This window comes from Manacus candei, unplaced genomic scaffold (assembly GCF_025592945.1).
Source record: "Manacus candei isolate 608988 ecotype Guabito, Panama unplaced genomic scaffold, ASM2559294v1 h1tg000061l, whole genome shotgun sequence".
NCBI lineage: Eukaryota > Metazoa > Chordata > Aves > Passeriformes > Pipridae > Manacus > Manacus candei.
The window spans coordinates 5,679,357-5,695,991 of NW_026138109.1; the positions used below are offsets into that span (position 1 = coordinate 5,679,357).

Sequence of the window (16,635 nt, forward strand, 5' to 3'; positions counted from 1 at the left end):
TAAGTTTTGACCAAAACCATTTTCTTAAAGTACATGCTAAATAAAGCAGGCTGTTCTGAGCCTCTTCTGCGTAGCCTCTGTACCTCTCATCTCCGTCCTGCGTGTGTGCCTGAGGTCTCTTGATGATGATCTCTTGGCTCGAGTTCCTTATTTTGTCCTTGTTAATAATGTGGAGTGGAGCTCTTACAGATAAAGGAGCATGAAATTTCAGGGAAATGAGAGTAGGACTCATTTATCAGTTAGGCTCTTCGTTCTGCTTTGATCGCAGAAGAGGTTGAGGGGATATTAAATAGTATTTTGTCCTTTGTTTAAGAAAATCCTGCCAACCCTTGTTTGCTCTTCTCTGTGGATCACATCCTGCTGCCCCCCCCACTTGGGTTGCTGCAGGTGTTTGGTGGGTGGCCACTGGGCTCCTGAAAGCACCCAGGGGCCTCAAATAAGGACCTACCTGCAGGGTGGGTTCGTCAGGGCCTTTGAGGGGGTGGCAGGAACATCTTGGTCCAGACGGACCACTCCTTTACCTACATTTCCAGGGTGTCAGCAAGCCACTGTGTCAGTATTTTTATATTTTTTCTTAGCTTCACCTTTCAGTTTCCTCAGCCATCCCAGTGCCCGTTTTCTGTGGCTTTAGTGTCTGGATGCTCATTGGCTTCCTGGGATGCTTTATGCTCATATTTTTCAAGAAGAGGCTCTATTCTACCATATTGAAAATGAAGAGCCTGTAACTTCTCTAATATTTCAGTTCATTGAAGACAGTCAAGTTCATTGAATATCTTCTGTAGGATCACAGCTTGGTATTAACCCTACCAGTGTTTGTTCTGGAAACAACACACTTTGACATGAAGTAGCTACATTTTTTGTTTCTTTTAGATGATTGGACTCTGTCAAAACACAAGGCAGTAGACTGCATAGATTTCTCCTTAAGCTTAAAAGCTTGTTCACATGATGACCTCATCATGAATAAGCTCATGGCATAAAACTTCATGTTCTTGCTCAGGCTGTGAATCTGTTTGTCCTGTGCTCTGTGCACTTGGGCAGTTTTCATGTCCCTGGAAGAAGGACTTGGAAAGGCAAGCAGTGGGGAATCCACCCTGTACCATGTCTCAGGCAGCCTCAGAAAAGGTGTAAATGGGTGAAGTGTTCCCTGGCATCTCCTTTGGGGCCTTATTTGTTGGTATAGGAATGCAGCCTTGCCTTTTGGCCTGGTGAGTGCTCAGGAACATAGAATTTGTTCTGAAAGCAATAAAATGAGAGTCTGTCTGGCCACTGCTTTCAGCTAGTGCATGTGTTTGCCTGCCAGAAAATATACCAAAGACTGGAAACAGATCCTGAAGAATCAGGACTGAGTTGGTAGAGGATTGGTGGTTTAGTTTTCATTTTGTTCTCCTGAGCAGTGTTGTCAGTGTATTATTCTTATGTGTGTAGGTAAATAAATGTGTGAAGGGAACATCCACAGGGAGGGAGCAGGAGCGCAGGGTGTGATTTGGGAGGCAATGAAATGAGTAATGAGGTCTGTAAACTCTCAGTCTCCTCGCAGTAATGTTTAGTAAACCCAAAGTGAGGAGGAGCAGGCTGCTGGAGAAGTATTTATTTTCAATTCTCCTTTATGAAATCTAATTTTTTTTAAACATTTTTTAAACTGGCCCATGTTTATTATATATGCCCTTTAAAACCAGGACTGCTTTTTACAACCGGGCCTTTAAAGTCTGAGCACATGAAAGTGTGTAACAAGGGGAGGATTACCAGAGAGCTCACACTGGGCAGGTGAAATGGGTTTACTGTGACACTGGTGTTTTTTCTGCACGTGATGTAACGTATTTTGTTGTCTCTCGGGTAGGAATCTTCTGAAGGGGATTTTCTGAAGTGTCCATCTACCAGTTTGCCAGACTTGCTTAGCACTTGCTCAGTCCAAGACTCTGTCTCTTGCACTGACAATAAGGAAAACGAAGAGCCAGAAGAAGAACATGTGAAAGGAGTGAATGTGTCTTCTGAAAAACCAGTCGCTGTAAGTGTGGTTTTGGTGTGAAGTTTTCACTCTCTCCTCTGATGCCTGTTTGCATCTGTCACATTCTTCTACAGCCTGACACGGAGCAGGTCCTGGGGACGGGGCCATGCCACCCAGCCCTTCTTTGCATGGGATGTGGGTGAGAAGCTGCAGTGAGGATGGCAACTGCCACAGCACCTGCCATCTCTGAAGCAGGGCAGTGGCACAGGGAGCAGGAGCTCCAGTGTCCTCCAGCCTATGTCGCAATCACGGTTTTGTTTTTCTCTCTGCCCTTGGATTGTTTTCCACCCACTTCCACTGCTTTTGTTGGATCTGATGCAAAGTCTCTCTCAGTGCTTACGCACTTACACGCTCTTCTTTCCCCTTCTTTTGTAACTAAAGCTCTTTAACAGTTTATGATCCAGCTCTTGAAGTTTGTATTTGCTTTGTTGAAGCCAACAGACAGTTTTCAGTGGAGGGATAGGAAGTCCTGGCTGTGAACCGTAACTGAAGTTCTGCTGAATAAATGCTGCCAGTTGATAATCTCACTTGGATTCCCTTCAGGGCTGTATTAAGAAGAGATTAAGTGGGTTATTGTTATTTATTTGTAATGTAACAGCTCTCTGAAACTTCATTGGTCTTCTAGGCCTCTCTTGTGTTGTACAGACAAAGAATAAAGTGATGTTTCTAATCTAAAGAACTTGCAGACTGATTTTCCAGCAAAGCAGGTGGATTCACTTGAAGCTTGTATCTATTTATAATTTTCTCTTCTTGTCTTTTTTTCCCCCTTCTTTCTTCTACTTCAGTTGTAATAAATATCCTAAACCTTTGGATGGCTCAGATATGATACTGGTTTGGTGATTTGTTTTGATTTTATAGTCTTACACTTGCCTGTTTCTGAGCAAAAGGCTGCTCCCCAGGATGAGTCTTGCACTGTAGTCAAACTGATGCTGGTGTTCACTTCCTACCTGCCTGTCATCTCTGGCATACTTTGAGTCAATGTTTATAACAGTTCTCACTCTCACACATCTCTTTACTCTGGCAAGTTTTGTTACTTCTACACTGTCTTCTCATCTATGTGTCAGGGTACCTTTTTGGGGGGAGGAAGGGAAAAACACATAATCAGGGGATGCTTAGCAGTGATGATGGTGTAGTGTTTGTGTGCTAACTTGAGTGGGCACCTAAACATTCTTTTGACTATCAAAATACTTCAAATTCTTCTACAAACCATGGTTCAAATTCTAATAATTTTTTCATAAGGCTGTGGCTCAGCAACACTTCAAAATAAAAATCAGTTTTGTCAAAACCTAATTATGTGTGGCTTCAGGATGCAGCTCCCTGATGCAGGCGTTCCAGCGACTCTTTCGGCACATGCTAGGAATTATTTGTCACTTGGTTTGCTCCTGTCTTTTCAGCAAGGCTCTGCCTGGTGGACAGTGACAGCTTTTTTTAGTGTTTCCTTTCCAGATTAACATAATGCTCAGGGAAGCTCAAGGTAGCTGGGGTGCACATGACTGTGAAGACACAGCTATATGAGCATCCCAGAGCCCTTCAGCACCGACCTGAGTTTGGAGCCTTCCCCAATGTCCATCCCAGTGCCACTGCAGCTGGCTGTGGTGGTGTCCTAATTCAGAGCCAGCTGGATTTGCCTGCCTATCTGGCACTCTCATGCCTGATGGCAATAGCTGTGTGCTTTCGTAATAAACCACTGGGATATGGAGGAGAAATCACAGAAATCTGGGTACCATAAACACATTAGGAGAGTAGCAGCAAGATTTTTTTTCTTTTTCTTTCCTCTATTTCTATTATTAATTTTTTTTTTAATGAAAGGGTGTAATTTAGAGAGATGTAACAAGTTATTGGTGACTCTCGGGACCTCTTCTGTTTTTCCTTGATCTGCAGATGAAATCATTACTTTTCTGATCTGAAGCACAGGGTGTCTTTGCATTCCCCTTGTAATTGCTGTCTCAGCCTCAGAGTGCAGAGGGGCTCTCTGCAGCCTGGGCTGGGCACTCTGTACAGTGTAGACCTCCCAGCTCTACCCTCGTCCTGATCCATCCTCATCAGATCACAGCCTGAGCTGAGCCGGGCTGTGCAAATCCTGTGTACCACCAGGCAGGACAGAGGAAGGTGAATGTATGGAAAAGATAAAATTCACAAGACTTTTTTTCACATGGCAAAATGGTGGGGATTTTTCGTAGCAAAGCTTAGAAGCTGATTTCAAGGCCAATATGAACTCAAAGCGTCACATGATTTTATATTTTAAAATATATGTATAGTCACATAGATTATTGCAAAATTGCTTTGGAAATCACTGTTCTTTGCTGCTCCCACGCTCCTGATGATATTCACATGTCTTCTCTTTCTCTCATATATATTTAATTATATTTATACTGTAGATAAGGGATGACAGCGTGACTGATGATTAAAGAAGGAATTAAGCTGGACTATTTTTGATCACTGCAAATGTAATTGTATTAGACTTCCAGGGTGGGTGGTACTGAAGGACTAGACCAGGTAACTGAGACTGTAGTCTGAGTTTTAAGAGTCAGATGTCTTAGATTTGAAGCTGATTCTCCACCCAGCTCTGGCCAGGAGTTGTCTTCCTCACCTCTGACAGGAGATTAATGGATTTTCTTGTTTACTCTGTGGGGCTTTGTAAGGACTCCAAAGGGATGCTGTCAGGTGCTGGGTGGTTATGTAACAGTGAGTAATTCAGAGTGATTTATTGTCAGCTGAGGCTTCACTGTCCCTTTTCTGACCCAAACAGTATACATCTAATTCTTAAGCAAGTAAAGAAGATACTTCAAAACTTGCAGGAGCTCTTAGGGTTCTCCAAGATATTCTGTCGTTAACTTCTCTGTGAATATAATTCATTGCTGAGTATGCAGAGCCATGATTTATAGACCTGATGGACTGTATAGTCTTGCTGTTAATGCTTTAGCACCTGGTTGCTTAAAGGCTGAACCAGGCAGAAAAAAACAATCACTTGGAATGAAGGTATGTATTCAAATCTTCATACTTGTAGTTACTTAAAACTCAGCTGGACCAGGCTCTGAGGAACCTGATCTAAGTTGAATCTGTTTTGAGATGGAGCCTGGACCAGGGATGCCCCAAAGGTCCCTTCCAAACCTGGCTTACCCTACAATTCTATGAAAAAAAAAAACCAATAAAAAATATTAAAATTATCTTTTCTAGTGGCTAAAGGTTGAAAATTTCCCTGTGAGCAAGTTTTTTAAAAGTCTTGAAGTTCTGCTCCAGTGTTTCCAGAAGGGAAATGGAGTCTGAGCTAGTAAGCTTCCCCAGGACACAGCAGAAGGGTCTAGTGACACTTGAAAACTGTAATTTAGGAGAAATATCACTTTCAGTCTTACTTGAAAGTCCACTTGTTAAGTTTCATTAATAAAAATTTCATAATACAATTTAATTGAAGCTCTGTTTTTACAGTCTCCTTATGTAAAGCCCTGTTTAACATGAAATGACCCTTAAAGTTCTAACTTTAATAAAAATTGTGTTGCCAGGCAGAAAAAGGTTACATTAATATCCTTTAAGTGCATTTTTTCAGAGCTGGTTGGGCCAAAATATTCCTTAACTTCAGACACAAAATACTGGGCCAGAGAGTCACGTTGTCCTAAATGGTACTGAGGCACTTGGGGGATTTTAAACTCCTCCACCCCAATCCATATTTTGCTGTGTGCAGTTGACATTGCTATTTTAAAATATCATTATTTATGTCCAAGTGAAATAGGATAATATGATAGTATTTGCCTTGGATGATTTATTTTTAATTCTAATTCACTTTTACTAGTATTTCTGTTCTTGAAATTGAATCTGTCACTTTATTGCTGGCTGATTGAGCAACCTGGGAAATGAACTCTAAAGAGAAAGCTCATCTGCTAAGAATTTGCAAAGTGTCTGGTGAATTTGGAGCATTTTTGGTCCCTGAACAGAAGCACGTGCTGTTCTTAGTTGCTCCAAAAGTTATTTACCTCTCTTTCTCGTAGTGCTGTGTTGTTCAATATATGATGGTCTGAGTATTTTTTAAATGTCCAGCTTCAGTGATCAGCTTCACATTAACGACTTGAAATCCCTGAAAGCTACTAAATATAAGAAGAGGGCATCTGCCTTGGGAGGTTTGGATCCGTGGTTGCTGGAGGCAGGGATGGAAGGCTGGGGACTGTTCATCTGTACTTAAATCATGTGCTCTTCCCTTGGTATTTGCCATTTGTGATGCTGGAGGCATAGACCCTGAGCTGAGTCTATTCCATGCAGAATAGAATTGTACAAAAGAGAAATTTCCTGTTTGGGAAAGGAGTTCATTATTATCCCTACCTGTTGAGGGGGAGCTGGGAAGGGACACTGTGTGCTTCCCCATGCCCAAGCTGGCTGTGCAGGGAAGGCTGGGGACACAGCCTCTGGCAGCACCCTCAGCTGCGTGATCCTCTGCTGTGGGGTGTCAGGCCCTTTTTACTGATGTTTAATCATTTTGAGTTGACCTGAAGTGTGTGATGTGTTGCCTTCACATCAGCTGTCAGCACGTTGCATGCAGAGATGGCTGTGACCCAGCAAGGTTGTCATCCTCCTACCAGTAACAGAAACAGGATGTCTCCTGTTAAGGTTTCTTGCATGATCTGCATTACCTGATCCCTACCGAAACTCTTTTTTTTTTTTTTTTTTGGCTAGGCATGTAGCTGAAAGCATATAAGTAAACCTGTTTGTTGAATAGGAAGAAATGCGTTTGTTTAACTCCCCTCCCTCCCCGTTAATATTTTTTTTTCTGAGCTGTGGAACTGACCAGTTATTTTCTGCCATGAGCCTTTCTGTCCTACCAGGGAATCCATACATAATTACCTGTAGCCATGCAAGCATAATAAAGACAAGGATAACAATGCCATAAGTTTAAAAACAGTCTTGAGGTCAAAAGTTCTTCTGGAAACACTTGGAGAGAATTTCAGAGAAAGCATTAGCATTGAGAAGGAACAGGAAGCATAACTCAACAATTAAATGTGTGCAGAGCGTGGGGAGGGGCCCTTGTTACTTGGAGGACTGGAGTGTTTGTTCCCATTAGGGCACTGCAGTCTCAACAGAGCCTGCAGAAATACAGCTCACTCCTCAAAAAGCGCTGCATGGCTGGGAAAAAAGCAAAAAAGGGCTTTTACTCTTTCAAGAAAGAAATTTGCTTTGCAATGAAATGCTCTGCTTGGGGTAGGGGAGAGGGAGAGAAATTGAAGAACCTGGTGTGGGGCTCAGCTGTAGCCAGCCCTTGTCCTGGGGAAGGGTTCAGTAACCCTCTTCCTCTTCAGTGGTGAGGGCTGGTGATGTGGTTTCCAGATCCTGGAATGTGCCGTGTCGCTCTTGGAAGGGGCAGGGTCCAGCTGCACCTTGGCATGGCTCAGAGCTGTTGCCCTTCCCTCATGCTGTAGCTGCATAGACATGCTGGGTCCTACAGTGACTCCAGATGTGAGTTTTCAAAGTAAGTATAGTTAGGAATTTGGGCAAGGGGAAATGATAAAATATTTGGAGACCAAATCTGGTTCACAGGGTGCGTGTTGTTTCCAGAAGCCCTATCGTATTAAAATAGCAATTGCAATTTGTCTTGTTGAGGAGGAGTTGTTCAGTGATGGTGTGACACTGGTCAGGGCTGGGGGAAGGTGCTGGCACACATTGCATGAGTTTGGGGAGGAGGATGGGTGCTGAAAGGCCCCCAGGGGCACAATGTCACTGAATTACTGCTTTTCACACATCCTGAAATTCACCTGTCAAGGAGACATTAACATGAATGTGTTCTTCATGTTAGGAGGGAGGTCCTCAGAGCACTCACATCCTTCCCTGAACCTGGTTCCCAGCCTTTTAGGACCACTTTCTACTGCCTCCATCTTAATGGCAAGACCAGAGAAAACTCTTTCATCCAGGGACTATTACTCTGTAGGTTTCTCTGTAGACATGATGCAGTCTACAAAATGTGAAATATCTCTTGTTGCTTGGGCTGGTGGAAGATAACCTTTTTAACTTGTCCATAAATATCAACGTAGACAATGCCCAGTTATAATTTTTGCTCTTCCCGTGTGATATGTTTGAAAGCTGAGTCAGCAGAGCAATAGAAACACAAGTTTATCTACAATACAGGTTCTGCATGGTCTTTGTTTTTGTGAATGAGGGTTTTTCCCATAAAGCAACAGATACAGTACAGCCTGTCTCTCCTTTGGCTGTTTGGATAACTGCCCAGTTTTGAAGGAGATGAACTGCCTTTAACAAGCTAAAAATAACACCCTCATGGCACTGGAACAAGAGAGATGCTGTCACAGCCATGCAGTTCACATACATTAACAGAAGGATGATAAAGGCTTTAGGTTTTGAGACTTAGTGTGAATGTCGCATCATCACATCTGCAAATTCTTGAGTGTATACATGGTCCAGTCTTGGTTGGGCTCCAGTAAAACTCCTTTGAGATGTGCTGTGCTTGAATACATGCAGCCTGTATAATGCATGAGGCTTCAGATCTTTGGTACAGGTATGAAAGACACTTAGTGGTTGCATATTTTATATCCTTTGTACTTAGGGTGGTATAAAATGCGGATTTGGAGCTGAAATGCAAACTCCCATGAGCTATGTCATGGGAACACACTCTGCAGCTGTGGGTTGATGTTGTTAGGAAGGTCTTTCTTTATTCTCAGGAGAGTTGTTTATTTGGAGGACTGATTATTGCTTGCTTTGTCCCTCACTGTGAGTAGAAAGGTTGTCATTTAGGAAAAAAAGAAAAAAAAAAAAGAGAAGCAATTTATTGTTTGTCGTGATGCAAAGGCTCCAGATTTGTGCTAAGCCACGAACTGAGTGTTTATTAAAGAAAATAACAGAGGAGCTGAATGAACTTTCACATGACTTGAGTTCCATGGGTGTCAGAATCAAGGAATCCTTTAGGTTTTCACTGTTTACCAGGACCAGTCTTCTGGGACCTCTGCAGTGCATGGAGACATCTCGTGGACAGTGACTAAATTGCATGGAGATGTGTCCTACTTTTTGATGTTTGAGGGGAAAAAAGGATAAAGCATGAAAAAGAGAACAGCAGGGATCTGTTTGTGCGCATTTTATTTCCTTTAAAAGGATTGGGAACTGTTTAGCTGGGAGCATCTTACTGTTTCCAAGGCATATGCTGTCTGTGCTATGTGTTTCTTGGAGAACTTAGCTGCGTTAGCCATTTCCTGCATTTCTTCCTATTTAAAATGATATTTTAAAAGTTTTTTTTCTTCAAAACATTATTAATAATTTTAGCAACTGTTTGGAAACCTGAAAGTGAAATCTGCTTCCCATAACTGCAGCCCTGACCAGCGAGTCATTGGAGCCAGCACAGCTGGGATCCTGCTACATCAAGAACCTGCAAGTATCCTCTGGACAATGATCAACACGCTGAGGCTCTTGGTATCAAACACATCGAAGGAGGTTTTGGAGTGTCTTGTGCCAAATAAATAGAGTGTTCTGGAAGATGAGAGTAGCTTAGCTCTGACATAGTTTCCAGTCTGTTTGCTGAGGCTACATGGGCAAGTATCGCTGCTGGCTTTGTTCTGGTGAATGCCAGGTTATGTTTCATGTGCAGGTTTGTGTGGGGCTACTCTGTGGGCTTTGTAAAGAGCCATAAAAATAGCTGTTGAGGGTTTATGCTTCCTGAAGCGAATGGTAATGCCCCTTCTAGCAACTGCTGCTTTACACTGAAGGCTTAGGGTGGCTCTTGAATGCAGGCATTTGGTAAAGTGGCAGACTAGACATTCTTAGAGACCACTTTAAAGGCTTTTGTTTTGTTTATTTGGCATTTCCACCTATTCAGAAATTAGGGCAGCTCCAGTTCTTGACTGTTTATCAAATTCCTTGACCTCCTGCTACACATGGACCAAGAGTTCTCCAACACTTCCTTTAAAATTCAGTAATGCAGGCCTTGGGTTCCCATCCCCTTTGGCTAGGTAGGAGGAAGTACAGGCTACACCTGGTGATACCAGCAAGTGTAATTCCCAGGGGAGCTGCTAGTGCTTTGTTTCACCAGCAGTGCTGAATAGAGTCCAAACCTGAGCCCTCTTGGAGCCTTGCTGGTGGAGCCTGCCTCGGGCAACATGCAGAACTGCTCTCCACCCTATCAACCTTGCCCTGGTGGGAGAAACCAGGGCACAGGGTTTTTCTCAGGTGCCAGTTAAGGCACTGAATTAGCTGACATGGAGGTGATGTTCCTTCTCTTTTCCTCTGTCCATGACTCAACGTGGTTCTCTGCACTTGAGGGGTTTTCTCCCCTCATGACGGTGGGGAGCAGCGTTGCAGTGCCCTTTGAAAGAGGGGAGTCCTCTAGTTTGCACCAAAAATTACTAAATCTGTGGACTTCTTGTATGCCCCATGGCTGAATTGATGGAGCTCCCTGGACAGTGGGAGGTGCTGTGTTTTGGAAAAATGCCCCTGGGTGCTGCAGCCCCTGATGCAGTGTGTCCCAGCTCATCAGTCTCCTTCCAGGGTCTGGGCGTCTTTGTGCATGTCCTAAAACAGAACAGTAAGGCATGAAAAAGTTGGTGCCATCCAAGATTAGAAAATCCGTGTCCTCTGCATCACTTGCAATGTTAATTCTCGTAAATTATAGTGCTGCAGTTTGTAATTTATCTGGGAGATGGATTCAATTAAATTGAAAAAGAGCTAATTTAAAAGTGAAGGTATTTTACTTTCCGTGCAAGGCAAAGGGGCATGTGGAGTTCCCTGCCTAGGAGATACATTTAAGGCTTAAAGCATGCTGTGCCCCATAAAGCAATAAATAATTGCACAAATAACTAGAACAGCTAGAATTATAACAGATCTTGGAAGAAAATCTCAAAAACTTTTGGAAAGGTTAAGGGTCTAAGGCATCAGCCGGTCTCAAGAGGCTAGGAAGAAAGACTTTGTGCAGGAAGCAGGTGAAGCCAGGTTTGCATTGGGTGTTTTGTGTGTTTCTCTGGAGGGTCTGTGCTGGCACCTCATGTAGACCCATTGGGTCCATCCTGATGGTTACCCCACATACCGCAGTGTTGGGATGTTTCACGTTTAAATGTTTGGAATAGTATTGCTTAAGGAAAAACTGTCAGGACCAAAGAAGATGAGGAATTACCCCATGGAGCTTGTGCAGGGGCACAGCCATTCCTCTTCCACATTGCTGCTCTGAGGAAAGGCAGTGGTCTTGCTCGTGGACTTGCTGTGCCAGTGCAGGTGGAGCTGAATTTGGCATGCTGCAGAGTTCTCAGTCTGATCCTCGCTGTTTCACTCCCAAACTACCAGGTTAAACTGTCTGTGTGGTGCTCGTGTTCTGCAGAGCAAGCCAGGCTGTGGCGTGGGGAGTCAGGTGGGCTTGCAGATGGGGAAGGCAGCAGCTGAGGAGCTCTGCAAGGGCAGCAGTAAAGCAGTTTGCTTATTAAATTGTATCATCCCCTGTGTGCCGTCTCGTTTTTGTAGATCGGCAGCAATTGCCAAGCTGTTTGCAGTTAAACAATGCAGACTGTCATAATCCTGCTCCTCATCTCGCCTCATTAAGAACCTGGTCACACTGGAGCTTTGCCCGGGCGAGGACTCCGAGGGCAGTTGTTCGTCCTGGTGCAGTGCCAGGACCGTGTGTCCCTGATAGCGCAGTTTCCTTTGAAATCAATTGAGATGTCACCATCACTTGATCCCGGAGCTACTTAATGAACTGGCAAAATGGGCTCTATTTTTAGATCTCACTTCAAACTACTGTGTGTGTTAAAGCTCCCCTTGTCCTTAAAGCCGGGACGGCATTGGGTAGGATTTATTGGTTTAGTTTAATACGAGACCTACAGAACTGGAATAATAAGCTTCATTTCCTTGAAAGTGAGGAAAATTAAAATGGCATGGTTAAACCTGGGCAGCCGCCTCGAGACAGTAAAGGGATACGTTCACGGCCAGAAGGATAAGGTGGAGCTGGGTTTTTCTTCTTGTCTAAGTTATAGGAGAGCCAAATACGACAGACACATGCCTTTGGGGAGTTCTTGCAAGCTTTGTAGATCGGATTTCTAAGTGTTTTTTGAATAGGATAGAACTCCTGGTGGTTTACTAGGCAAGCTCAGCAACTTAAAAAGAATATCTGCTTCATTGCAAATGCTAGACTGTCTTTCCCTACATGTTTATAATTAATGTCAGAAAAATACTTTTGCTAAAACAAGAAAGAAACACAGACGTAGGTAATTTAATTTTTTTAACTCCTTATTGTAGTCTGAAGCCAAGTTAGATAAAATATAATTTCAGGAAGCTACTGAGAATGTCTTGAGGCTTTGCCTAGCATCCATGTTTACACACACATGCCCTTCTGGGGATCATATGTGGGGTTTGGGGTTTTGATGTCTATAGGCTCACAGCCTCCTGGATTGTGCAGCGATGAGGGGAAGGAGCAGGGGGTGCACAGTTTTAATGCAAGTGGCAATTGTCTCCTGTTTTTCCTCCCATCCCACCAGATGGAAATCTGTGTAGCTGCAGAGTGCATCTGTACTTTGCTTCTGTGGCACAGTCAAAATACATGTAAGCAAAAAACCCATCATTTAAGCAACAAATCAAACTCAAAAGTCCATGTAGTAGAAACACAAGATGTACCAAACAGGTCACCCTTTAACCTGGGCTCTGAGTGGAAATTGGCCCTGGCAAAAATGATTTCACCATCTCTTTGTACACTTTACAAACTAAGTCATTTTTTCCACCATCCTCTGAGCTGGAGGAAGTAGTCCAGCTTTGGGCTGGGAGTTGTGTGGTCTTACCAAGTGTAACTGCCCATGTCCATGCACATGGCAGAAACCAAACAGCTCTACAGCTCCAGACTTGAGCTGGGTTATGCTCAGCTCCAGAAAAATCAGGTTAGACTCGTCTGTGTCTGTTAGGATAGTTGAACGCATGCTGGCAAAATTGTCTGCTTTGGTGAGGCATCCCTCTCGTTTTTCTTCATCCCTGTGCTTCATATATTTCTCCACCACAGAGTTAACATTACCCTTCTGCACCGATTGTTTTGTACACCTGTTAAACCTCCAGCTTACATGATTTTTGTGTTTGTGCAAATGATTTCTACCTTTCTGCATGGGAGGCATTCTCACTTCATAAAGAGTGTTTTTACTAGTGTGGTAAATTTCATTGTAACTTTGTGAGATCCATGAGGTCCCACCTCATTTTCAGATGCTTATGCTGTCTTATGGGTATCCCAGAAGTCTCCTGTAGGGAGAGTTTGTGATACTTTGACTGTGGCCTGATTGCTGATGGGTGGGGTTTTGAATCTGATGTTTTACATCTTTTCTGGAATGAGTCCCTCATTAGGATGACCACATAATAAGTGCTGATTTTTTTCAGACTGATGAATGAATCAGATGGATCTGATTGTACATGCAGCTGTGAGCTGCAAAGCATTTGATACTAGAAGTGGACTCTGAAGTAGTTGCTGCAATGCCTTGAAAAATCAAAAAGAACTAGCTAGGGTGTCCAAACTCTGTGTAAACTACTTATAGATGTTCATCTTGAAGGGGGAGAAAAAAAGAGCAGTTTTCCAGCTTCCTGTTTTCTGCCAGTTTTGTGTTTTCCTGACGTTTCTACCCTTCGAACTGAAATCATGAAGTCTAGACTGTACAAAAGATAAACTTTGAGTTTCTTACCTTGAGGATAAGAAGGACTGGGGAATAGGAAGCAGGTTCTGGGAAAGACTGACATTTTTAAGATTGACTAGTAGAAGTAGAAAGTATTTTTACAGTGAAGTGTTTCATCACTTGGGTGGGATTTTTTTTGAAACTGACTTCCAACAATTTAAATAGTACATTAAAGGTTTAATGCTACTAGTAGAGGTTGTATTGGCAGTTTTGTCATCCTTGCCATGAACCGTGTGAATAATCATGTAGAGGATGCATAGTGGGTAATGGAGTGAGAGTGTAGAAGAATTGGTGTGTGCATGGGGGAATGTATTGAGGATCACGGTGAGATGGCACATCCTGGAAAACGTGACTGTTGTAGCTTGGTAAAGGGAGCAGAGAGTGGAGAAGGAGTTCACCAGCGTCTTCCAAAACGCATGGACTGGGGAGAGTCTTTGCCCATGGGCAGCTCTGCTCATCCCTGACCACACAGGAGCAGGAGGCAGGGGATATGTGACCTTGTCACCTGCATCTGGGCAAACACAGCTGGTAAACAGAGGACTCCTGTCCTAGTGCCTTTACTCAGGGTGACGGTGTTATGATTCCTCATGTAAATTTAAATTACGCATTTCTAGGCTTTTAAGTGCTTAGCGGTATAATCTTCTTAACTTTCTGTTAAATAAGCTTTTCATCCATTGCATTAGCATTCAGTCACAGACAGTAACAATAAAATAACACTTTTAAAAGTGGTTTCCTCTATAAATATGTGATGTCTCTGGAAGCTTGCAATAAAAAACTACATAAGAATTTTGATAAAATGCATGCAGAAGCACCTGAATGAGGTACCATGGGTGGTGGAGTCATTATGGGGACATTAGTGTGGTGCCCTGCAGAGGATGCCTGGCCATACAGAGCTGTACCTTTGCCTGTTGGTAAGATGTGCAACAGTGTCCAAAGGCATTGCTAAAAATTGCTTACAGAAATGTGTGCTGGCTTAATACAATGATGTGTTTTGGAAGCAAAGATGATATGCAATGGAATTTTCTGTCCCTTAGTAAAAATGAGAGGAATTGCATCAACTGCTCAATTTTTTTTTTTTCTTTTTTTTAGGTGATGGAAACTGAGAAGTCTCAAGATCCAGCCTGTGCAGAAGTGTCCAAAGGAAACAACCAGAGTCCAACTCTGGGAAGTGGCATACTGAAATACAGAAGTCGATCCCAAGGTAAAGCTGGGTTGATAAAAGATAGCAGTAGTAGAATTTTTCTGTTGTGTATTTATTTTAGCTCTCTAGAAGTGAGATAGCATTTCTTTCCTTTGAAGACCACATTAGTTTATTTTGGAAGGAAAAACCCATCTGTAAGATGTTTGCATTCAGCCTCATGAGTTGAACTATTGTAGGGACAGAAATATTATGCAAAACTTTGGAAGCTTCTTTCTTTTTTTTTTTTTCTTGTTCCTTTTTTTCTTTTGAACATTTACATTTGCTGTATATTTCAGTGTGCTGTGTTACTGAGATGGAGGGACATATTTCAACATGCCATCACCAAAATGCCCATTATGACAAATAGTCCCCAAACTTTCTGTTGCTTTGTCCCCAAGTCTTAACAGTAACCTGTGTGCAGAGCTTGATCATGTTCTCATTCCTGATGCTTTCTGAGGCTCTCTGCCTCCTGTGTTCACCTCTATTTCCAATTTCTCATATATTTTTAGCATCCTCCAGGGAGCTCCTCTGCCAGTATCCCCTGTGGCTCTAAGTTGATGGATCACTGGGGATCCAGCCCCAGTTCCCTTGGGTGCTGATGCCCTTGGGCTGTGGGTGAGCCTGGAGCATCCAGCAGCTTGGGCTGCAGCGTGGGAAGGGAAGCTGCATTGAGAGATGGGCAGTAAACACAGAAATATAACTGTTATCCTAGAAGAAGTGAGGGAGAGGTGATGGGAAACCATTAGCTTGTAGGTGCCAGGAGGGCTTGGCAGCGAAAGAAGTGCCAGAGTGCCGGGTCCTGCCGAGATAGCTACCCTGTCTGTGTGCAGCAGCAGCAACCTGTGTGCTGGGGGAAGAGGAGTTTAAAAGCAGAGATAATTTTACACCCCGAACCAAGGATTGGATTTAAATTGCGCTCTGGGCAGTGGGTGTGAATTCTGCCTGTGGATGCGTCAGCAGGATTGATTTCATGCTGAGGGAAAACAAGCGGCTGCCCCAGCTCCATGCTCCGTGCCTCCCCGGCACTGGCAGTGATGCTTGTGCAGCCTCCAGGCAAGGAGGAGGTGGCAAAAAACGTGTTTGGGGCTCTCCTGGGCAAATTTGCAGTGTTTCTGCCTCAGCCCATGACGCGTGAGCCCTGTTCCCAGGGCACAGACAGGGCAGTGAGGATGAAAGGAAATCAGAGCTTCTGCTTTCCATGTCAGCTCCAGATTCACATTACTTTAAACCAATCTTAAAATCTTGTCATGAAATCCAGATTGTGCGAATTTGGCGGATGTCTTGGGTTTTCATCTGTAAAATAGGGGTTAATGGCCCTTCCCTGTGTGGTGGGGAAATGACAGGGATAAATCTGCAGGAACTTCTGTGACTGAGAATCCTGCGGGGACCTTAGAGAAAATGAGAATTGGAGGAGCCTTGGTGTGAAGAGTGGGATACTCTGGCTAATTACAGGATGTCCTTCAAGACTAATAATTCTGTTTCTTATGTGAACTCTGCATTCTTCTCCTCAAGACAACTAGGATTGTGGCCGGAAGAAAAGAAAATAGAGTTTATTTGGCACATTTCTCCTTTTTCCATTCCAGTAAAAATGCTCAAAGTGACATGACACTTTCAGAAATGAATACTGCTACAGTGTGAGGTCTTCTAATTTTAAATAAATGAAGCTTGAGAGCTTAGTGCACTGGCAAATGCCATTGGGTATGAACAGCTGAATTTCTTTTCTGTCCCTGAGCTACGGCTCAATTATCTTCTTCTTTTCCTTACTATCACAAGTGACACTGCTGAGAAGTTCAGCATCACTGAAAGGTTGTAGAAAACCTGTGATAGCAGGAAAAGTTTTTGGG

The 16,635-nt window shown here is 43.3% G+C and overlaps 1 protein-coding gene across 3 annotated transcripts in view; it reads left to right on the forward strand.

Moving 5' to 3' along the window:
• The window catches only part of PDZD2 (PDZ domain containing 2), a 139,522-nt gene that overhangs the window by 83,716 nt on the left and 39,171 nt on the right, over positions 1–16,635 (forward strand). For 2 of the 3 annotated variants that reach the window (XM_051804702.1, XM_051804701.1), the window contains exons 5-6: positions 1,838–2,005; positions 14,701–14,812. In XM_051804702.1, coding sequence (XP_051660662.1) covers positions 1,838–2,005; positions 14,701–14,812 — 280 coding nt within the window. The remainder of the gene's footprint in view (positions 1–1,837; positions 2,006–14,700; positions 14,813–16,635) is intronic. The other variant, XM_051804703.1, reaches the window with a different exon arrangement.